General features: G+C 38.7%; 1 protein-coding gene across 1 annotated transcript in view; it reads right to left on the reverse strand.

Moving 5' to 3' along the window:
• The window catches only part of kcnn3 (potassium intermediate/small conductance calcium-activated channel, subfamily N, member 3), a 70437-nt gene that overhangs the window by 33275 nt on the left and 12015 nt on the right, over positions 1 to 25147 (reverse strand). The window contains 1 exon segment of the mRNA XM_034697090.1: positions 14847 to 14942. Within this exon segment, the coding sequence (XP_034552981.1) occupies positions 14847 to 14942 (96 nt within the window).

A 25147-nucleotide genomic window follows, 5' to 3' on the forward strand; every position in this document is an offset into this window, starting at 1 on the left:
AGCCCCCAGTCTCTATCATTCCTGACCATTCAATGTTAATTCAAACTAATGGGATACGGTCTGACCAGTCAATCACATCACTCTCAAAATGTCTCCTGCATTCATTGTGGTGAAAAATATCTCTGCTCTAATAAAAGCTGAACAATATCAGTTTGTATAGGATTGTTCAGTCACAAAGAATCATACAGATAAGTAGCAAACAAAGCAAGTCAAAACAAAAATATAAACAACAAAAGGGAATGAGCGGAGAATCAAATTACTCAGGGCAGTAATGAAACGTGTGATTGGAAAAAAGCACAACATTGATTGATGTTTTCAGAGATCAGGTGCTGAAACACTCAAGGCATGATCACTTTGGTTTTCATTCTATTTCACTCTCGTTCAGGTCAATCCTCAGACCAGCTTCTCTGACAAAAAGATTCCTACAGTAGCACAACAGCCGACTAAATGATCTGCCACAGTCCAGCAGGAATAGGGTAAATTGGAAGTCACCATGGTAACTCTTTTCAAGCGTATCCTATCCTTAATGTAATAACAATGGGTCCTTCTGTTGGTGTTTTTATAAATGGTCATCAAAACGATATGATATAAAAAATCAGAGACAAGGGAAGAGGTGGATGACAAAATATTTTACAAGTTTGAGCACAAGCCATACAAAACATAGACTGTATGCATAGATGGTTGCAGCCAACACAGCTTTACACATTGCCTTTTCGCACATCAAGTTCTGCATATTGGCTGCAGCTAGCTCTTACGGTTACGGAGACTTTATGCTTCTGTGTTTAACTGTGTTAAATAAATCATGCTTGATTATGACTGTTTTCATAGCGTTTTTTATCCTTTAGGGAAGTCAGCTGGATGGAATTTAAGAACAGCCCTAATTAAAATAGGCAGGGCAAGGCAAGGCAGCTATATTTGCCTTTATTCGCATTTCATACACGAGGGCAACTCAATGTGCTTTACATTAAAACATTAAAAGCATTGGAAACATTGAGACAGGCATAAAAGAACACAATTAAAATGACAAATATAATAAAACAGAAAAGAAAAGGAAATTTATAAATATATTAAAAATTATGTTAAAATTTTAATTTAAAGTGGGTTAAAATGAGCTAAGACAGGAAGGCAGTGGCAAATAAAAACGTCTTAATCTTTGATTTAAACAAAGTGAGAGTTGGAGCGGACCTGCAGCTTTCAGGGAGTGTGTTCCAGATATGTGGTGCATAATGACTAAACGCTGCTTCACCATGTTTCGTTCTGACTCTCGGGACTGAAAGCAGACCAGTACCTGATGACCTCAGAGGTCGAGATGGTTCATAAAGTAGCAGCAGATCAGCAATGTATTTTGGGCCTAAACCATTCTGTGCTTTATAAACCATCAGCAGGATTTTAAAGTCTATTCTCTGACAGACAGGAAGCCAGTGTAGAGATCTAAGAACTGCAGTGATGTGGTCTACTTTCTTGGTCCTTGTTAGGACTCGAGCAGCAGCATTCTGTATGAGCTGCAGGCGTCTGATGGACTTTTTAGGGAATCCTGTAAAGACACCATTACAGTAGTCTAGTCTGCTGAAGATTAATGCATGGACCAGTTTTTCTGCATCCTGCTGAGACATGAGTCCTTTAATCCTTGATATATTCTTAAGGTGATAGTGGGCTGACTTTGTAATTGTCTTAATGTGGCTGCTGAAATTAAGGTCTTGAGTCTATGACTACACCAGTCTTCCCACCACAAGCACCCATTTTCTACTCTGCGGGGTGAAGCCAACTAGGATCCTAAGTTTTTTTTAACTACAGTCTCCAAAACTTGCATTTACATTTACTCAGAATACAATGTGAACACCAACAGTTTAGGGATTCAGGTGTTTTGATGGTAGTTTTGAATATAGCTTTGGGAGGCTTGTATCAAGTCAAGCCAAGAAATTGTCGACAGAAGTCTGGTAGTAATTTGCATCCATAACCGACACTGAATTAGGGGACATCACTTGAGGCAGATTTTCATGTCAAGATGTGCTAAAGCCTTTATACAAATCTTTGCAAATGTGGACAAGGTCTCCTCAAGACCCATAAAAACATGTTGAAGGAAAATGTTAAGAGAAGCTAAGCTCATGACACATTACACTGCACACAGCCTAACAGTGCAGAAGTACAATGTACATCTGTAGGAACTAACTGTTCTGTTCAAAGCTGAAATTATTCCTGACTGGTTTGGAATAAAATGTCATATGTTTTTCACTGAGTAGGACCTAGCAGGGTCTGATGGCCACTTGCAGTCCAATCTGGCGCTTTTATGCAAATTGCCCAGCAGAGCTGGAAAAACCAGACATGACACACCAGGAACCACCTGAACAGGCTCTCGAGAACAGCACTTTTTTTTTTGCTATGGTTTGAGGCATAATCAGGACAAGGAAATGCCTGGAGCTGCTGCTGTTAAAAAGAAAGAAGCCAAAAGAAAACCTCGGCTCATTCAACTTCAAAGTTCGAAGAGTTTTAGTTAAACACATTTCTGTCAACCGACAAAGGCCCTTGTGTTTTAATTATTCTTTGATTTCATGATGTGGGTGTTCAGTTGGTATTTCTGTGAAAAATCACAAGAAGCACCCATTATCTGGCAGAAATTGGTCAGCCAGAGAAAGTAGACAGAAGGAGTTAATTTTTTCAATGGTTTCTGCTGAACTGCCAGAAGACAGTAGCTATGATAGAATAAACAAAGGGCCATTGATATCTACAGATGATGAACCTCAAAGTCAAATGTAAAAAAACAGAATATCTGATCAGATGAAGACAGGGTGCTGTCGGTTCTCTTGAGAGGGAGGTTCAGAAACACACTTGTGGCCATGAGTGGATAAAAATCTTCAAGATTTTAGATAAGAAGAAATCTGCTTTGAACTTTGTCCTTGACTAAACAGTGTTTCTGTTAAAATGATGTGATGGTAAAATCAGTCCCTTGAAGGCATTGTGAGGAGTTTTAAACTAGTCTTAAAAAAGTGTCACACTGATACTGATGCCTCTTCATGACCTACATAGTAACATCATATTATTAGCATCAACATTGGTTATTTCTTCTTCTTTAGTAGTACCTGTGTTCCTGTCGAATCTTCAGCAAAAAGGAAATTCCATATTCAGCACTAACCTGGAGATGGCCATTGCATGATGCTCTGCCAGTATTCCCTCGGGCGCTGGGTTAGCTCATCCACCTTAAGATCTATCTACGGTAAGGTGGACGAGCTAACCCAGCACCAGAGGGAATACTGGCAGAGTAGAATCATGCTAACAGAGCTAACACCGGACACGAACGCCACCTTGGAAGGATTTCACCTGCTGTGGGCGGACAGGATACAGGAGAGCAAGACTGAACACACTGGTGAAGAAGGCCAGCTCAGCTCAGTCCTGGACCCTGTGGAGGTGGTGGCTGACAGGAGAATTATGGCCAAGCTGTCATCTCTGATGGACATTTTTCTTCTATATATATTCTTGTTGAAATTCTTGTACTGTACACATTCTTGTTTGCTGCTGTAACTCCATGAATTTCCCCTTGTGGGACAAAAAAGGAGTATCTTATCTTATCTCTTAAGAACTTTGCTGGTAAAGTTTGGCGGTGAGAATTAAATTTACAAGCAGGGGGAGGATATGATTTACTTTTTACATAATGTGTTGTACTCATGTTCTCGTGATAATGGAGCAGGATTAGCAAAAAGATGTAAGTTTTCCATTAAAGTATTGATCAGGGTTCCCACTCTTTTCCAGAGATCATTTTCCAGGACATTTCAAGGACATTTTCAGTGATGACCAAGCTGGTAGGACAGTCTAAATTTAGTTCCTAATTTAGTTCCTAAATAATCTAATATGTTCCTCTCAGTGGAAGTCTACATTGATGACATGCAGTCTATGGCTATCGATGAAATCATCTCTTACATGCCTAAAAATTATGGCAAATTGATAATAGAATAATACAACCACAGATGTACAGCCCTTCACTTTATTAGTGCAACCAAGCAACAATGATGGGCAACATCTCAGCTTTCTCTTTTCTCAAAAAATATAAAATTAAAAACAAAAGAGCCTGCAAAAGACTCTGGAAGCTGCCTTATTGAAATGAATAAATACTAATAATAATCAGAGGATCAGGGCATTAATTGACCTAAATAGATCTGAATCACAAAAATGGCCACAAATGTTTAATGAGGATGTGTTTTTTTTAACCTTGTTAGATCACGCACAGTCATGTTGGAATAATTTCTCAGGACTATATGTGATTTTCCAGGACATTTTACTTTTTCTCCCATTTTCCAGGTGTTTTCCAGTACTGAAAAACTGGTCAACTGTTTTCCAGGTTTTCCAGTTTTTCCAGGACGCGTGGGAACCCTGATTGATTTAGATGGAGAAACTCTACAACCAGGGTTTTGCTTGGCTAGAGAACAAAATGGTTATAAACAGGATTTATTGTTTATGGCGGCATGTGAATGCTTCACTGCTCTTTGAGGACAAAAGAGTTCAACCGTGTGCATATTTATGTTATTTGGACATTTGTTGGGACAGCGGAGCACACATCATGATACCGGGGCTGTGACAGGTAATGTGAACAGGTCACCTTTTGTGAGTGAACAATGATAAATCAGAGTTTACAATGTTTTATCACTGTTCCATCATAATCCCACATAGCTAAAATCAATGCAAAAAGTTGTCTTGAACAAAGAACAGTAACATTAAAAAGAGCTGAGTTCTATTCATTTACTTCCACAACAAATGCATGTTATATGTATGTATGTGTTTATATGTGTATATGTAGATAGACTTTTCTTACTTGGTTATTTCTATTTTTTATTTTTTATTTTTTATTTTATCAAGTCTTCTTTTTAACTATATCATGAAGTTTATGGGCTGCTTATCCCTTTATAAAATGTTATGCTTTCTTTAAAAAAAAAAAAAGATACACATGAAATATGAAATTTGCAGTTGTATGAACACATTATCTTTTGGCCTATGTCTTTTTTTTTTATTCTTTTTTGTTCCTCTATTCTTTTGCCTGTTTTTATTTTATTTCATTCTTTTACTTTATTTATGTGTGAAGAGAGGGGGTGGGGGGTTAAAGGGAAGTAAAACATTTTGGTTTTTTTGTGAGCATTTTGCACTAAAAAAACCCCCAATAAAAATAATATTGAAAAAAAACCCAAAAAACAAAACAAATGCATGCTTTGGTAAGAGTCACATCTTTACGACAGTGGGTGATGGTGCTCATGGGAAATGCAGTCTTCATCACGTAAAACAACGTAAAAAGTCCTCAGTGCCTTTCATTTTAATACATTATAATCAATGCTTTTTGAATGTATGGGACAAATCCCTTCAAATGTAGTCAATGTGCTGAGATGACTGTTGTGCAAACACTGATGAGTGAAATTCACAAATCTTTTAGATCCAGTGAATGATTAATGAAGATAAGACAGTATTTGAGGGACACATTTTTGAATCCGGTAAGAACTCAAGCTGAATTTGTACAAGTTTATAGGTGACTCTTTGGATTAGTTGATTAAATAAGTTTCAGAGAACAACTAGGAGAACCTGACAGACTTGACAGGTTGGCAAGATAGCTGTGGTAGAAAAATACAGGGACATGAATAATCACTGTGAAAATCCAACATTTGGAGGTTTTAAGAGAAATTAACTCCCGGTAAAACGATTAGATGAATTTGGCAATGTTTAAGTGTTTGTTACAGCAGCAGAATGATCATTTTTTTATGTTAAATTTTTTGTTTTGCCAAAGTAAAAATGAGAGAAAATAAATGATTGCGTAGCGTCAAAGTGTCTCTACAGATCCACAACACAGAACAGCAATGTTCTCACTTCTAACATTTCTCACTCCGGCTCCCCATTCTCCACTACAATGCAGAAATTAAAATCACACTCCTCTTCTACATGCTCATAATGGTTTCACCATACTTGAATTATCTCTCTTCCACAAAAAGCTAATTACTGTCAATAATTAATAAGAAGGCACATTTTTTTTGCTTTAATGGCAATGATTAAGGAAGAAAATCCTAATCTGTGATGATTACAGATGAATTTCTCTAAAGTCTAGATTGATTGCTTTTCCTTATTTCATGCTGAGCACAATAGGTTTTGGGCTTCTCGTGACAGATTAGAAGAGACAGTGAAGATACAGAGAGGGGAGGAAAAGGACCAGGGGTGAGGTAAAAGGCATAATAAGGGTGTGAGGGAATTTTAGGGGTTGAGTAATGCAGGCGAATGTTCAAGTACAACTGGAGAAGGGTAAAGAGGTGAGAAGTTGAATGCTGAGTTATAGGCAAGGAAAGGAGTGAAGAAGAAAAAGGATGTGAAACTCAACAACAAAATTGAATTGAAGCCCAGAGGAGAGGAGGGAGACAGATCTAATCTGATAAGCGAGAGGAGAGAGGAAGAAAAAAAAGGGAGAAAAAAGAGATGCACGCTGATGGTGTTAACAAAACGCACTTTGAGATAAAAGACACAAGGAAGGAGAAAGAAATTGATATCAGTGAAAGAGAAAGAGAGAGAAGGTGGATTCATGCCTGCTAAATCAGATAACATCACTCTGATCTGTGCACAACTCTGCCTCCCCAAAATTCTGTGCAAATGCATATATGCTGTGTGTTTGTGTGTCTGCGTGTGTAATTTCCTCTTACATGCTGGGCAGAGTGTGTTGCAATCAGAGAATTAGATCTTTATTGAACAATGCCTTTCATTTTATAAAGGATTACTTCTTGTTGTGTGTATTCGAGTGCGTAGTTAAGCTATGTAACAGTAAAAAACAGAGACAGGCTGCCACTTCTGATGCTGCCCATGTATGTGAGCAAACAGGCCGGGCGCCAGCAGGCAGGTACTGACTAATAAACCTAACATGCATGTAATGAAACATGTATGGTTTCAGGTGTAGCCTGTATGCTGTTTATGAAAACACTTTTACATGTTCTACATGCACGACTGCACACTCACTGCACTCACAGAAGCAGAATGAGACGTGACTCCACCAACCACCACAAATCACAGCTTTTTCAGGCTTCTGTTTATCTAATGTTACAAAGGAGGATATAATGAGTTAATCAGTTAGCTTCATGGTTCAAACTTGCTGGATTTTTGATTTTTTTGATGGAGCCAAGCTTGCTGTTTACTGTTGATGAAAAAGGACTGGAAAAGAACAAGTCACACAACACTGCCTACGCCGCTTCTTGTTTTGTTGCTGTTGGCTGTCAATGCTAAGAAACGTCAGCAGCGAATTGCTTGCTACTTAGCAAAAACTGTGTAAATAAGAATATTTGATGATTTCTTGAAGGTGAAAAATAAAAAAGATTTCTAAAAACTACTTAAAAAATCTGTCCCTGAACACACAATCCCACTACAGGTAAAGACTGTCTCTGTGGGGTCGGTCAGGACACGCAGGCAGGAATTTGGTTCACTTGTTTTATTGAAGGTACTGGAACATCAACAGGCAGGAAACTGCATCATCTGTGGGTAGGTCTATAGGTGTTTGTGTGGTTTCATAACAAAGGACGCACACCAAAAGGCACAAGATGATGAATACTAAAACTTCTGACTCTAGGAAAACACACAACTAGCGATCGGCGATAGTCTCCCGTCTCCTGTCTGCAGGGGCGGGTCTCTAGCGCTGCAGGAAACCACTCATCTAATACTTTGATTGACAGCTGCGTAACCAATTACATTTAGAAACGACTGAACATAAATTCAACGAATCCCAGTTAGAACTCTGACGCCTATGCACAGTTTTGTACATCTTGAAAGGCTCTCTTCCAATAGAATTGAACAGCAGCAATCTGGAAGCACATGAAGAATATAGATAGCTAAAATAAAGCATTTCAGACAGAGGCTGAAATTAAGGTTTTCAAAGACTCTAGCCTGAGATCATTAAGAGTGTTTTGAGTTTTAAATTATCTTAAGCTGCTACAGAGGTATCAGAGAGGCACTATAAAGCCTGAAAATGAACAAAATAGCTCCTCTTCAGGTCATAAGATGACAATAAACTGTTGGAACACATTATAGCCGTCCGTATTTGATACAATGCAATTCAGTTATCATATCATATTATATCACTGGTGCAAAATATCTATATTTTTAAGTTTTATTTGGCTTTTGCTTTTAAAGGCATAAAAAGGCTTTTATTGACAGGAAAGGGCAGTGAATAGAGCAGGAAACTGAGAGAGAGAGCGGGGAGTTACATGTAGTGAAAGGCTGCAGGCTGGAATCACACACACTCACTTGGAGGACTCCATTCTCTGTACGTGGGGTGCGTTTCTCGTTTAAAAAAAATGCCCCCCAAATATCAATATTTAACTAAGAAATTATGCGTTTATGAACAGAGCTCCAATTGACTCACTGTGTCACTACGTCATGACCATAGACTGTATAAAATATGGACGTAGTATCCGTGGTGTCACCCATCTGTTTCTGAAGCGCTGCTTTGAGGCAAATCGGCGGCGGCAGCCATATTGCTGCTGTCGAGCCAGTGTGATGTAAAGAGGCGGAGTTTGAGCCTCCTAGCCAACAGCTACAGTGTTCCTGCAGTCAGCTGTGCCTCTCATTGGAAGACCCGTAGTCTCAATATCTTCCAAATTTCCGCGTTAGACAAAAATTCACCCCCCCTCACAGTGTGAGCTGATCGAGAAATGAGCTATCCAGTCTACACTCATCTTTTGTACCAGGCTGTAAACATGTTTATTTCTGCTGTAAAGATTGTTTTTTTCCCATTCATGTGTATGTGACTTCCGGTACTTCCGGAGCCAGCCTCAAGCGGATTCTCGATGAACTGCATCTTTTAGCACTTCCGCATTGGACTCATATTTTTAGACCGGAGGTTGCCACTTGGTCATGACTCCTTGCTTTGGCACCAATAAGACTGATCCTGCACTTTACCATTTGGGTGCATTTGACACTTTTTGGTTAATCAGATATAATGATTATATGATTGCCTTGCAGTTTATTAACTCAGGCAGAATTGCTGTATTGTTATATTATCATTATCATGGGCAATGCATTGGGTACTGTATCGTATTGTGAGTTACCCCATTACGACTCACAGCTGACCCATCACCCTAGCGACTGTCAGGAACTAGGTTAACGATTGTCAGGAGGTACAGAACGACTGTCAGAAACTAGACTAACGACCCTTTGTGTCTCCTGGACACACCCATGACTGTTAGTTGCTTATATCTTCGAGCTCTTCCCCAGTCTGGTCAGAACTGAAGAAGCCTTTCGGAGGAGAGGTGAAACGTCAAGAATTTCTACCAGTCCAGTTGCCTTACGGATCAAGCTTTGGATTACCATGACCTGGATGACTGAGAACCTTCACAGACGAGTTACCCCATTATTCCCACCCCTACGTATAAGCAAGGCTCAACACCTCCAGAATCTAACCCTGCAGATGACAAACTGATGTCTTTCTCTCTGAAACTACTCTTCGAGGCAATAATCAATATGTTGTATATGGAAGGGGTCATATGAAGTCATAAAACCGATAGAGAATTCTCATCTGCAGTCCCCCTCAGCTCTATTGAGCTTCTAACCACATTATTTGGTTTTGGACGGCAACTGTATCATTAAGACATTCTCACATAATCAGCATTGTTTTCAGCAGCAGGCAGTGGTTTTAAAGAAAACCCCTAAGACCAAATACACTTCCTGTTCAGCACCAAACAGTAAACTGACATCATTAAGGACTAGCATGTGAGCATAATGTAGCAATTAACGGCTCAGAGCAAAAAAGGGCAAATTTTGGACCGAGTGGCCAGAAGCACAAGTCCTAATGAGAGCAAAGATCGCCACGCGACCACTGCATGATATAAAAATGTCAAACAGTTTGCTAATAAGTGTACCATGTTGAGTTAAAAGGCAGTATGTGACTAAAGCGGCATACACATTACAAGATAATTGGGCCTTAATCTCCTCTTCTGACAAAAGTCAGTAAAGTCCAGATTTATTTGTGGTTCTAAAGCTTAAGTAACCAGATTTTTTTTATGTATGTTAAGAGTGATTTTACTTCCCCCAATCTGGTCAGAAGAAGATTGTGGCCGCGCTCATTTGAAATCATAAATATTAAACATGTTCAATATTTACGATCAAATATCCTGTTGTGTGGGGGGGTACCTTAAGGACATCTAAGCATGCACTCTATGCATGGTCATTTGGAATGAAATTATAGCCAATTGGGAAGTTATCCATCCATGGTGACAAAGCATAAAGTTAGATAGACAGCAAAAAAGGCGGTCCAACTTTTTGATTCGTGGCAACAACCTGAGTGTTTAAACAAAATGGCCTGTAAAACATTCTTGAACTGACAAGGAAAAGAGCTGAACAGAAATGGCTACCACAATGGATGTACCAGGTAACTATGCCGCTAACAACGTTTATTTTCTATTTAGTACATTTCTTAGGGCATTTTTACCTTTATTCCATAAGACAGCTAAAGAGAGACAGGCAATGTGGGGAGCAGAGAGTGGAGGAAGACATGCAGCAAATGGCCGAGGACATTGGGCATTGCGACGAGAACTACAGCCTCTGTTTATTGAAGTATCTGATATTTAACCACATAAGATTAAGTATATATATTTAGTCTGTGTTGTTTAAAATAACTTCAAGAGGTTTGTAGAATGGCTCCAGGAGGCTTCAGGAATTTCTAAGAAAAGAGCATCTCGCCATAAATGTGATTGACTGTGACAGTTGGCATCTTTGACCAATGGTCATTTGACTGTTGTCATTTTAAGGTCTTCAGAGTTGGAGTCCAAAATAACATTGTTGAACTGGTATTGAGATGTCCATATATGTGTGTGCTGTGACGACACCTACACCCTTTATAAGACGGCCTTTGGAGACAGAGGAGAGGCGACTTCATCTGGCCCAGTCGTCCTCCAAGCAGTTGCGATGCTTGTTACTGATGCTGATGCTGATGCTGTTTGTTGTAATTAAGCATATAATGATGCGAGCAAGTCAGTGTCACAAAGTTCATTCTGCATCTGCACATCACGGGCTGTTGAGACACGACAATATAAGCTTAAATCGCGCCCCAGCATCGTTTAGCTTGACAGCTATCCTGTTATCTGCCATGTTTGTTTACTTCAAAGGCACCCTGAGAGCTTTTGTCAGAATTCAGTTTTAAGAGTTGGGACTGTGTTGGTGAATGGAATCTGTTAGTGTGTGCTGTGCTGTGTTGGTCATATTGTTGCATTCCACCCACTTAAAGGACAACACTGTTAAACCTGTCATCATTTGTCATCATGTGTGGGCACATTTTCAACATCTGTTAATATATTAAAAACATTTTATTGTGGCCCAGGCTTGAGTTGGGATTGGACACAGTGTCCGCTTTCCCAAATGTGTAAAAAAAAAAAAAAAAAAAAAAAAAAAAAGTTTAGGTAAGAAACTGTTACATCCACAATAATCTAACTGCATGTCATGATGTTCCCTTTTCTAGAGAGTTTATATGAGCACAGTGTCAGACTAACTGAGAGAAGTGACAGGCAAAACTAAAAAAAGAATATTCAAGTTGTAATAAACCAGGATCATCCTCTAAAGCTGTCTGGTGTTTGAATTATCTCTATGCTCACCCAAGTTATTATCAAAAGTGAATTTGGGTTTTGCACAATCCTCACCTCCCTCCACCCTGCTGCGATTCCCACTGATACCTTCACTGCACACACCCTAGCTTGATTTAATCAAAAGGAATTTTTCTCAAAGAGATTAGCAGAAGACCATTTGATCTCTCTCTCTCTCTTTCTCTCTCTCTTTCTCACTCAACCTTACTGTAGCTACTCTCCATCTCTTCTCTCTGTCGGCATTAGCGTGCCTGTCACGTGCGGCAGCCACAGCGCGCGTGGGAGGATGACTGACTCAGTATGTGAATGTGACATCAAACTTGTGAGCAGGGACGAGGGTTCTTTTATCAATGAATTCTTCACCAGATACGCCAACACATTCATGCACGTGCAGCACATGTGCATCCACTGAGTTGGCTCCTTCTCCCTGTGAGTCTTAGAACACAGCAGCTCCCTTTTTACAGACTGATTACCAGTCTATCAGTCCCTGTGTATGACAGTGAATACTCAACAGCAATCTACTTATTGATCCAGAGACAAAGAGCATGAACCTTCATGCAGAATGCTCCAGAATCTCTATCACAGACCCGCTGGAACGTTAATAGACATTTCCAGCAACATCCAAGCTGTGATGTAATGAAAAAAAGTCCCAGCATTAAACTAATATGTGGTTAGATGGATGAGTGTTGCCTCGTGGTTTAGCTGGTGGGAGTAATAGCCAGTGTGGGGGCACTCATTGGGTCTGATTCCCTCAAGGCTCCCATAAATAGTCAATGTGCATCGATTGCAAATGGTGTCAGATGAAAACCCTGGCTAAATGACCATGGTACCATTATATTAGCAAAATGACAAACAGCAAAACAGATATCATGAAGCATGAAAGCATTTCTGATTGATTGTTTCAGCCTTACAAGAGGGTGATGCTGTGTGTGTTTGTGTGTCTTGGACGTGTGCGTTGGTGTGTATATATAAGTTCCCTGTTCATCTTTCAAATGACATGATTGTTATTGGCTGGGTGTGTATTTAACATTTGGCATGTATCCACTTGATGCAAAGCCGTGCAGACTGGTTCGTCGATCCTGCTATGACTGTCATTAATGCCATTAATTGGTTGAAGCGGAGGCACACCTGGGTCCTTCAGACTATTTCAGAAGCTTGAAGGAAAAACATTTTCATGTGGACACTGTGGGCAGAGCTGTAGCTCTGCTTATATGAGGGAAAACTATGGGGCGCCTTTTGTAAAGTTGTGCACACCGAAAATAACAGCAACATTTCTCCACATTAAGCTCCAAAACGTCATAAAAATGTAGGGTGAATTTTTAAATGTCACTTTTTTATCACATTTAGAGAATTATTTGTGATCTTCTTCACATTTAATTTTGTTGAGAAAAGTATATTAAGTTAAATCATTGTTAAATCCAAATGCTAAATCTAAATCCAAATGTTAAATGTTAAATCTAAATGTTAAATCTAAATCTAAATGTTAAATCTAAATCTAAATGTTAAATATAAATATAAATGTTAAATATGAATATAAATTATAAATATAAATATAAATATTAACTGTAAATCTAAATGTTAAATTTTGCTCCCTCGATCCTAAATATTTAGCTGATATGCAAATTCACACTGCCGCCTAGCTGAAATACCAAAATAAAAGCTTCATAAAGCGATACAGAATTAGCAATAGCAACTTAGCTTGTCCGTACCACAGACTGGGTCAATTCTGTCTCTGAGCATTGTGAAATCTCTTACTGGCATCCAAAACTGCCTTTAAAACATTTACGGCGGGCAGTCCAGTTAGTAACCCGTAGGAGTCATACTGACAGACTATGGTTGGGATATCTGAATTGCTTTATTGTAATTTGGTACTTCCGCTAGGCGGCAGTGTGAATTTGTATTGGGCGCTGTTAGTACCAAAATAAGAGCTTCATAAAGCCATACAGATATCCTAACCATAGTCTGTTAGTACTGACTCCTACGGGCTATAGCCGGACTGCCCGCCGTATAAAAGCTGGATATGCAGTTTTGGAGGCCAGTAAGAGATTTCACAACGCTCAGAGACAATGCTGGCCCAGTCTATGGTACGGACAAGCTAAGTTGCTATTGCTAAGTCTGTATCGCTCTATGAAGCTTTTATTTTGGTATTTACGTTAGGCAGCAGTGTGAATTTGCATATCAGCTAAATATTTAGGATCGCAGAGCAACGTGACATTTATATTTATATTTAACATTTAGATGTATATTGAACATTTATATTTATATTTGTATTTAACAATGATTTTACCTTAATATATTTTTCACAACAAAATTAAATGTGAAGAAGATCACAAATATTCCTCTAAATGTGATAAAAAAGTGACTTTAAAAAAAAAAAATCACTAAATTTTTATGACATTTCGGAGCTAAATGTGGAGAAATGTTGGTGTTTTTTTTCGGTGTGCACAACTTTACAAACGGTGCCCCATAGAAAACCACTCTTCCACAGAAAGCTGATAGCATTAAAGGAATTATAGAAATATTCTTTCTTTCAGAAGTCAAGAAGGTCAATACAGCTCATGGATTTGTCCACTGAACATCTAGCTACATTTAGCAGATGGTTAGCTTATCTTTGCTCTTTCTAGAGGTGAGGTTTACCAATTTGGTTATCTTTATGAACAGATTCTACAAAAAGATGGGGAATCAGTCAGCATGTGAAAACATTTTGAGTGTCAGAATTGGTGTAGTTTGTGTTCATAGCTAGATTATAATCTTATGCTGGCGATTTGAGCAAGCATTGGCCAGGAAAACAGTCTGTGTAAAGAGCAAAGGGGATGCAATGCATCCAGAATCCTATTGGCAGTATTTGGCGACCATTTAGCCTTCAATTTTTCTCTGTAAACCAAGATTTGCATGAACATACATTTAACAAAACTCCAAAACTTCCACTAACTTCACTTCTCTACTGTAAATAATCACCAGCCCAAGGCAAAGAAGGTCTTGGCCAGAAGCCCTTTATCACAAACCTGGCTACACCCGAAGCCCAAGAGGCTTTATTATCTTGGTTGCCAATTTCGTTATATTTTTTTGGAGCCCTGCAAGCTGTTTTTCCGGTCTCCAGTCTTCATTCTAAGCTAAGCTTATCCCTGCCCTACTCCAGCTCCAGACTCAAAGACATGGGAGTAGAGTCCATCCTCTTTTCTAACTCTTGCTAAAGCCAAGCTAACAAATGTATCCAAAGGTCCTGCACATGTTTAGCTTTGTGTCTTTGGGTTGATGTTGTATGTGTTTTACCTGAACTTCCCGTGCATGGTAGGCTATGATGAGACCCAGCAGTATGACTGTGGACAGACTGATCAGACACTTCAGGGCCAGAGAGTACATGGAGCTCTGTAAGGAGAGAAGAAAAAGACACACACACATGCAGTCTTAGAAACAAGTAACATAGACATAACACACATTTCAGATCATCATTACTCTGATGTTTTTTTAATGTTCAGACCTGATACTCTTAAAAAGTCATCATCATCCACATTCTTCAGAAGTCTAGTTCGACCTGGAGCGAGTTCAAAATGAGTAAATAGCATGTGAACTACAGCAGCAGTGGCTCAGCACAGACAATAAGAACTAACATTTACACAACAGACCTTCAAAGCTGACCAGAAGTAGAGTGGTAGTGTTCTGCTCATCAATATCACTCTGAAGTCAAGCCTTAAATCCTCTGCTCGTCTGGTTTCATAGGGCTTATAATCAATGCAGTGGGGAACTTCCGATCAATACAACTCATAGCACTTCAGTGGCTTCTTAACCCCCTTCACCTCACAAGCTCAGGGAACAGCTCCACTGGAGTCATCACGCGCATGTGCTCACACTCATACACATACCTACATTAGCCCACTCATATAAGAGACACAGAAAACATACACGAGAGTACCTCAAGATGAAGGTGGAACATTCATGGGACAAGAGTTGAGGGTTTTTGCATCTGTTCTGCAGTGTTCACTTTAGAACAAATGTGTATACTTAAAAGCATGTTTTATATTGTGAATGCAATCAGATAATTAGCCTGATCCGCATGTATCACAGTTTAAAAAAGCTGAGATAATGTTAAGCATACATGGGGACAATAAAAACCAACTCATGTATTTTTTAAGGAGAGTGTTCATGAAGACTGTGAATTGTTGCCCTCTGGTATTCAAACAAAAAAAGATTCAGAGGAGGATTGGTTACATCACTTCACCTCTGTTTTTTTGCCTTCACCTCATCCAAATCTGTCATGCATCACGAAACCTTGTTATCCACGCATGAAGTACAGCTCTAGGCTCTGTGTTAGTCTGTGTTGACTGCTCTGTTTGTATTTTTGTCTTTTCTTTGGTCCACGCTGAGATATTTTGGTATTGGATTTATTTGAAGGAAGGTAGTTGTTTACATCACAAAGAAAATTTCAACTTTTGATTTGGAAACCGACATGTTTTTTGTTAAAACCACACACAATCCGAGTAATTGTCATAAAATATTGAACATATATTCATGAACTCCAGCAGATGTATTATACTGACTTTAGTCATCCTCTGGAGTTCATTATAAGAACTCTCTAATCAAAGCTTTAAATTGTTCAGTGAAACAAAATGTATCCAATTTCATTAATTAATTAAGATCCACTGATTTTCACTTTCACTTGATCTTTTTTCAGCTTTTTTACTTATCACTATAGACTGTATAAAATATGGTCGTAGTATCCGTGACGTCACCCAACTGCAAAACCCTGAGAGGAGGGAGAGCTGCTGAAGACAGAAATATCAACACAAATATTCCTGCAGAAGTCCTGTTCACCTTGTCGAATGTTACCTTCATTGGAAATGTTCAGTTTAACGTGAATTATAACAAATAATCAGGTTAATGTTTTACCATGGGAGAGAGGAGAAATGCTCTGTTTAATGTTAATTCTTCCAGAAGGAGGCTGATAGCAAGAAGCATTCCTGATTGTGAAAACAGAGGGACTGTTTTGTTATCTGAATAAATAAATAATTTTAAAATCATCATTTTAAATTTTGCATCAGGGTTTTGCTAACCTTGCTTGGACTCTAATTTTGCATAACCATCCATTAACTATACATAACATACATTATTCTTCACTTATGTTACTTTTAATACTTATACCCTGGTGTATGATCACATGCTTTTAAAACAAAAATTCCCACCAGCTTCAGCTAGTGACTGTAAATATTTTACCTTCCAAGAAATTAAATTTGTAAGAATCATTATTAGGAGCATTGAGAAATGCTGAAGTGAGTATTCCGCAAAGCACCAATTTGCTTATCCTGTTTTCTATTCTCCTTCTTTCTTTCTTTCTTTCTTTCTTTCTTTCTTTCTTTCTTTCTTTCTTTCTTTCTTTCTTTCTTTCTTTCTTTCTTTCTTTCAAGAATTAAAATATTAAGTCAAATAAAGACCATAACTGTGATAATAAGTCCCTAATACTTGCAATTAATCATGAAAAGTAATTACTGTGAGACACAGTCATCATGACTGTTGTATTAGTTTGCACTTTTTTAAGGTGTCAAACAGATTGCTTTTGGAAGATGCATGGAGGATTCAGGCTGGTTCATCTTTATTTTCCATGCTCTTAGTAAAGTTAGTGAACTACAAACCCCCCCACGCTCACAATTGCAAATGAAAGGTAGTTATTTTGAGACATTCCTTTGGTATGCAATTGTATATTTTTAAAACATTTTCTGAGTGCACTGCAGTGGTTGGATTTATGAGCCTTTGGTGAAGAGTGCACAGAAGGAAGGTGTATGACGGAAATCCATGCAACACATTTATTTGATGCTTTTTCATCATATTTTGGCAACAGTTGAACTCAATGGCTCAGGCTCTGGATTCACAATTAATGCTTATTATATAAAAATCATTGTTGGATTTTCTCTTTTTACTGGATTCTTTGTCAAAAGAAGATTTTTGAATTAGCACCACGCTCGTCCTTTTAATTGAAAAACAAAGAGGATAAAATAACCCTGAGCGGAAAACATATCCTTTCGTCAGTGCAGTTCAACAGGTTTCAGGTGTCATGCATTCATGCCTGACGGAGGGTTTTGTGTCATTATTCTGTTTCCAAGGCTTTCCAATCTGTACAGTAAAAAGAATCAGCAGTCAAACAAAACACTAAGTTTTACGCTTTTTTTTAAAAAAGGCCTTTAGAATTAAGACAGTGTGTTCAGTGCCTTTTATTCTGAAAGCCACACAAGCTAAATTGGTTCATTCTTTCACATTGGCTCAAGGACTTTGAATTGAGTCTCAGATTGTTACACACAAAAACCCCAACGTGCATTCACTCCTGAGTTCACAGAGGCAACGAGATGAACACAACAGCCAGATGTCTCTTCTAGAGGAAGAGTTGAGCCACCTTAAGACAGCAGCATCTCCAATCAGATATTTGGGTTGTTAAGTAGGATGCTATTAAGCATTCATCGCCAATAACTCTCTCTTTATCTGAAGCTGCACTCCCAGTTTAGACACACATTACTCAGCCTTTCCTCCATGATGTTATTAAGCACAATCTACATTGCATTTTGGGTTCATGAATATATATTGCAAGTCAGCCTCCTGGAAAATAGAGTGTGTTAGTGTGTTAGTGTGTCTATTTAGGGTCTGTGTAGAGCCTTCATGGCCTTAATGGCATTAATTCAACATCACACACACACTTAAAAACACACACAGTCTAGTTGGTTAATCCTACTAGACATCCTCCTCTATTGAGCATTTCTTCTTCTTTTAATCAAAATCTGAAAGAATCAAATATTAGATTGTGCGCCTTTTCTAGCCTCTAACACACACAAGCACATATAAACACACATACACACACACACACACACATTTCAGGAGAGCAGTAAAGCAGTGATGTTCATTTGTTGCTCATATCTATGTGGTTACGGGCCACTGAACAATACCAGGAAAATACCATCTAGCCTGACTCTCTTCTGATTTCCTCCATCACTTTGCCCACAGCCTTACAGCTTCTTTTGGTCTTCATTTGCTCACTTTCCTTCACATCCTACTCCCTTTGCTAGCATCTCATTTGTACACTCTGAAGCAGGCTAGGTGCAGAAGAAGCCAACATTGTTGTGCTAATGAGAAAAATGCAGCCTTCGATTTCAGCAGCAGCGTCTGTTTGAAGACAGAGTTGCAGAGTTAAGCTGAAATGGGATTTGAGTTAAACTCAGTTGCCTGATGTCCGTCCAGGTATTTTTTCAGCTCTGTCCATCACACTGTCAGGAGCATTTTGTGTCTGCTTGTTTTAAATGCTTCAATCTGCCTGGATTGTTAAAGACTTGACTTTGTTGACGTGTTGGTTTTGTCCATCCCAGTCTTTTGGGAAAAATTTTAACCACAGAGAATTCTCGATTTTCATTGGCTTGCAACAGTCCATTTATTACTCGTAATGGGATACCTCTTATACCAATGTTTGCCATACTAAATTAATGCGCTTGCATTAACAGCCTAGATAAACATCACAACAGAGAGCCTGAGGCTGTTTAATAACAAAGTCTTCAGATTTAAAGAGCAGATGCAGGCAAAATGTAATACAAGCCACACTATGTTGCATACAAATACAGATAGGGACACCATTACATGTCTTTTCTTCTTGTATGTTGCACAAAAAAAAGTTATTTTTGTGTGTTTGTACTTTATTTAAAGCTACTGTAAATTGTAAAGGTATGGAAAATGAGGAATGACCTAACAGTAGGGAACATTGACATTACACTGGAAAAAATGCCCCTCCAAAAACAAGAAAAAAAAAACTTATTTCAAGGTACTTTTACCTTGAACTTATTTTATGCTATATTTTACCAGTATTTTAAAGCTTAGTGTCTAAGAATAAGCCAGGAATGCTAACAATTAGTATTTTTTCACTCAAAAATAGATTTTTGCACTAATACATTTCCTGTCAACTTCTTCATTTGAGATATATTCAACTTAATTTGAGTTGTATTATAGCAGCACTTCTCTAGGTTTAAGACCATCTTGTACTTGAAATAAGATTACAAAGTTTAATTTGAGAATTTTGAGATATAATGTCTTCTCATAGTTAGCTGGATATACTAATATTCAAGTTGTTTTTTAGGATAAGCCAGCTATGCTCTAAAGTAGGTGTTTCATTGTGTGCATGTAGTTTGAGGATGTATATTTTTATCTGATTTAGAAGAAACAGTACCTGAAAACTGTAACCCACCCTTAAAAAAACAACATTTCTTTCTTTCTTTCTTTCTTTCTTTCTTTCTTTCTTTCTTTCTTTTATCAATGGAGCTGTTTTCTGATAGATTCTCCAATAATATGCATTTACTTGAATCAAGTAAAGGGTTTGTCTTAAATCAAGATTATCCATCTTCATCTTTTACCTCTTTAACTTTAATTGCTAATGACTTTGCACTGTCTACTTTGCTGCTGTGACACTTAAATTTCCCCATTGTGGGACGAATATAAGATTATCTTATCTTATCTTATAAGATCTTAGCTTGAAAAATGTATGAAATTTAAAATAAACCTTGTTTCTTCTAAATTACAACTCAAAACAAGATCATTTCAAGATTGTTTGACTTAACAAGATATTTAAGATGCATTGTCTTAGAACAAGTCCCTCTGTCTGGCACAAATGTTACTTGTTAAGTTAATGTATCTTAAATCAAGTGGGATAAGACATTTTGACTCAAAATGAGACAATTTCAATTGGTAAGATTTTGAGTTTTTGCAGTGTAAAAGTCGATATTTGGTTGAATGAAGGTTGTGACATTCGTGGACCTAAACCTAATTATCCAGTGCCTAATGTTAACTCCAGACAGAAGACTACAGAGCCCCCCAAAGGGGACATGGAGGAAAATTTCTTCGTGACGTCGATCCTTAAAAAACTTTCTCTAGATCCCAAGAAACTTTCTGGATGTCCTGAGAAGATTTTGCAAGATCATGAGTACCACATTTTATAATGTAAGTTATTACACTTGCTATAATGTGAGATTTATTTGAGCTAATTGATCTGGGGCGCCCTCTCTCCCAACAGCTGTAATGCTTCACCAGTAAATGTGAGACATACCCAAAGTGAGTGCAGCACTGTGTAGAGATTCTGTGTATTAATGTCTGTATTCACACCCAATTAACTCAGAACGCACTGTAATTTATTCAACAGTTGTTGAGATAAGTCCTGACTGGGTTGTTGTAATTTCTAAAAGTCAAGTCAAGTCAACTTTATTTATATAGCACGTTTAAAAAACAACCGCAGTTGCCAAAGTGCTGTACACGCTTAAAAACACAATCAATAAAAACAAATAGTAATTTAAGAGAACAGATATTAAAAACACAATAGATAACAAGAAAAAAGGCACAATAAATAAAAAACAAAAATTAAATGTAGGATGTCTCGCTCAGTAGGTATTAAAAGCCAGTGTGAAGAGGTGCGTTTTAAGTAGAGATTTAAAATTCTAGATTGTCTGAGCATGCCTTATATCAGGAGGCAGACTGCTCCACAGTGTGGGAGCAGACACCGCAAAGGCTTGGTCACCTAGGGTTTTGAGCCCTCGTTATCTAAAACCACCTGGTGCGTTGACCTGAGTGCTCTGGCCGGAGCATGTACAGTAGGTGCAAACATTCACACAGATAAGGTGGTGTCAGCCCATGTAAGCTTTTAAAAACCAACAACAAAGTCTTAAACTGGATCCTGAAACTGAAAGGAAGCCAGCAAAGAGAAGCCAGTACAGGCGTTATGTGATCACGTCGTCTCTTCCCAGTCAGCAGGCGAGAATTACAATAGTCCAGCCGAGACGTGATAAACATATGGATAACCTTCTTGCCATTTCTCTGGCATCTCTGATATTAAGAAGCGACTGGCAATCATATACAAGCAGAGCAGAGACATTTAGACTGCAACCACATAATGAAAGCGCAAACAATAGTCTGAATAGGCCTGACAGAAGGCTCGCCATGCACACCGCTGGCGCCATCTTGGTCAGTGTGGTAAAAGCTAATAATATGTATGTAACAACATTGTACATTCATTAGCAAGCCTGTTAGCTATGGTGCTAATATCACTTGCTGTTCCTGCGTAGTGCAAACTGCGACCAGAATTTATTTGGTTCCTGTTCAGAGGTTAAATGTTGGCATTAACAGGCAAAGAAGCCCACTCATCATTCAGCACACAACGCAGAGTCGAGGGGTTTATTGAACCAGCCAGCTGCGGTGAAGTGCTACTGAATGTGGTTACATTGCAAACGTTCTCATTCAGGTGAATTCACAATCTAGGTACAGTAAATTCCCTCCCGGGTCAATAACTCATCATTGTAACATGGTTTTTACAAGAATGACACCACTTTTCATCCATGGTAAGGCAGACAGCGAGCTTCAACCTGATTTCATCTGTCTGAGCTGTCTTCTGGGCTGTTTTACTCACAATGGCTGCTGCGCCCAAACAGCTGTGACTCCAGTGCACAATACAGAATGATAATGTAATCTCAGGATCTCAAGAAAGTTTCTCAGGTTCAACCTCAAAATGTTTTTCCTCTGTGTCCCTTTAGGGGAATTGTAGAAGACTGACAACATTTGATATTGATATTTTGTTAATTTTAAGTTGTGTTGTTGATATTTAGTCATAAAGGATTGTCAATAAAACTCAACTTGTACTCAATGAGACATTTTTCAGAGCGAGGCTGATGTCATCCCATCTTTGGGTCTTGATTTTATTGGATTTTTAATTTCAATTAGAATTTAACATTTGTCAACATTAGTCATTGATGACAAGCTAATGTTGGGTTTTGATATCAACCTGGTTTTAATCATAGACTGTATAAATATGGATGTAGGATCCATGACGTCACCCATCTGTTTCTGAAGAGCTGTTGAGGCCAATCGTCGACAGCAGCCATATTGCTGCTGTGGAGCGATTGTGACGTAAAGAGGCGGAGTTTGAGCCTCCTAGCCAACAGCTACAGTGTTCCCGCAGTCAGCTGTGCCTCTCATTGGAAGACTCGTAATTTCAATATCTTCGAAATTGCTGCGTTAGGAAAAAATTCACCTCCCGTACTGTGTGAGCTGATCGAGAAATGAGCTATCCAGACTACACTCGTCTTTTGTACCAGGCTGTAAACAGGTTTATTTCTGCTGTAAAGATCGTCTTTTTTGAATTGGTGTGTATGTGGTTTCCGGTACTTCCAGAGCCAGCCTCAAGCGGATCCTCAATGAACTGCAGTTTTTAGCACTTCCGCATTGGACTCATATTTTTAGACCGGAGGTTGCCGCTTGGTTTTAATCTGTGATCAAACTTTGTTCCTTTTCAGATGTTGGTGTAAATCCAACTTTTGGATTTGACATCAATCATATTTTCATTCATACCAAAAAAAACATCAGTTCAATTTCGATTCCAATGTTTTTCTGATGTTACATTGATATCCACTGCCATCTGTGTACACTCAGTCAAATGTGCTGACTCACTCTCAAGACGATCAATACCACTCTCTTGTCTATATATTGAGTATCCAGTTAATGACAAGATGTTGTTCAGTGGGGGTTGTACTGTACAGTAGCTTGGCCCTGCTTTGACATAATTTCTGCAAACTAATTTTATTTTAACCACTATTTCACCTTAAACAAACAACAACAAACAGTATACTTCATGATTCTTGTCCCCACATGGAGGCTGCCAGGCAACCAGTAGTGCACAGGTAAAAGCAACTGAGGCAAATTGAACAGTGACTGAATTCTGTCACGCTGCTTAAGTTTCAAGATCATGCTATTGTGTTGGTTCTCCCTTCTCGTCACAACTAAAAAATATATAATAAAACTGCAACATGGCAGATTTAAAAGTCTAAATCTCTTTAACAAACTAGTGTGAGGAACTTCTGGAGTAGTGCAGAGAGGTCCTTTTCTTTTCTGCAATGATATTGCAACCGAATTTACGGGAAAATAACTGGAATGTGATCATTGTTGTGCAGCCACAGAACAAAGCTTTGATCAGTGGTATAAATCAGTCCTGTGCTTTTTCCACTATGACTAAGACATCTTTATATGAAGAACAACAACATCCAAATCCCCTTTCAACCATACCATGCTCTAACATTTCTGCAACAAGTTCACCAAACACAAGACATCATGTTAGTTAATACATTTTAAGTGTTGGTGAGTCTTTGTCACTTTAAACAAAGCCAGGTTAGCACGTACAGTGAGTCGGTTAAACCAGATGATACTGGCCTTTATATTATAAGGGCCTGTGTCCACTACCGTATGTGTTATTGGCTCCAATGACCTTAGTTTCAGAGCTCTTCTCATCTGCGCATATGGTTGTGAGGCTATAAAAAATGTCGCACAGCACTTCTGCTTCAAATCGTAGTGACCTTTAAGTCTTGCGTACAAGCGTGTTGTGGCATTAACAGCAGCTCTAGACCTGGAAATTGTACCTTGGAAAAACAAGTGTGTATAGTTTCTTCTCCATATGGACCTCTGTTGCTGTTGTTGACTAAGTGGATATCAGAAGTTCCTCCCCCTCCAGGGGTGCTGTTGGCCTCGCAGTTTAAGCGCTCGCCCCTATGAACAGAAGCTATATGCCTGGTTGTGGAAGTCGTTGGTTCAACTCCCAGACACAACCATTGGTTTTCCATGTCTTTTCTCAACCTCTACCCCCAACACTTCGGTTCTATCTTTGGCTGTCCTATCTAATGAAGGCAAAAATGCTCAAAAAAATAACTTCATAAGTTCATCCCCTTCTTGATTTTGACTGGTCAGTAACAGAGAAGGGTCTCAGGACGCCAAGCATTGAAAACATAAAAAATAGGTGCTGCAACCACAAAACAAAAACAAAAACAACAACAAAAACACTTCTAGTGGACCCAGGCCCTGTATGAAAGGACAGATTTTCAAGCTCCCCCTGACGTGGTGTATGTGTCTGCATGTATGTATCAGATGTGTGTGAGTGCTTTTTCCCCCTTTTCTTGTCCAGCTGTGCGTAAGTGTGTGATTAGTGTGTATTGATTAAGGACTTGGTGGGAAGCATGCAGAGCTAACAAGCTGTTTGAGCTTCTTTAAGTGCAGTTAGCAGGCAGACACACACACACACACACACACACACACACACACACACACACACACACACACACAGATGAATGCACACATCACTTTTAGGGGACACTACACAGACTGAATGCATTGATTGATCTATCTCATACGCTCACCCTATCTTGCTTCAATCAATCAATACCTTAAAGCTGGGGTTTGTAGTCAGATTTAGATACACTTTTTGTTATACTGGTTAAAATGATCTTTGTGTACCGATGGCAATCAATACATAATGTGTTCTTAAAAAAGAGCGAAGAAAAGCTGCTATCTACAGCCGGAGTAAACCTAGGAAAACACCAACCAATCCCTGCCATCAGGATCCAAAATATGAAACCAATCAAATCCCGTCCTGCTGTTCTGCCCGCCTCCTGCGCGTACATTTCATGTTTGTTTGTGTTTTTAACTTTCACTATGATAATGTTTTGGTGTTTTCTAACTGCCGAGTGAGACATGAGTTGACGTAGTGCAAAACACAAACGATGTGCTGAGGACCGGTTTTGAATCAG

This window comes from Notolabrus celidotus, chromosome 12, assembly GCF_009762535.1.
Source record: "Notolabrus celidotus isolate fNotCel1 chromosome 12, fNotCel1.pri, whole genome shotgun sequence".
Taxonomy (NCBI): Eukaryota; Metazoa; Chordata; class Actinopteri; order Labriformes; family Labridae; genus Notolabrus; species Notolabrus celidotus.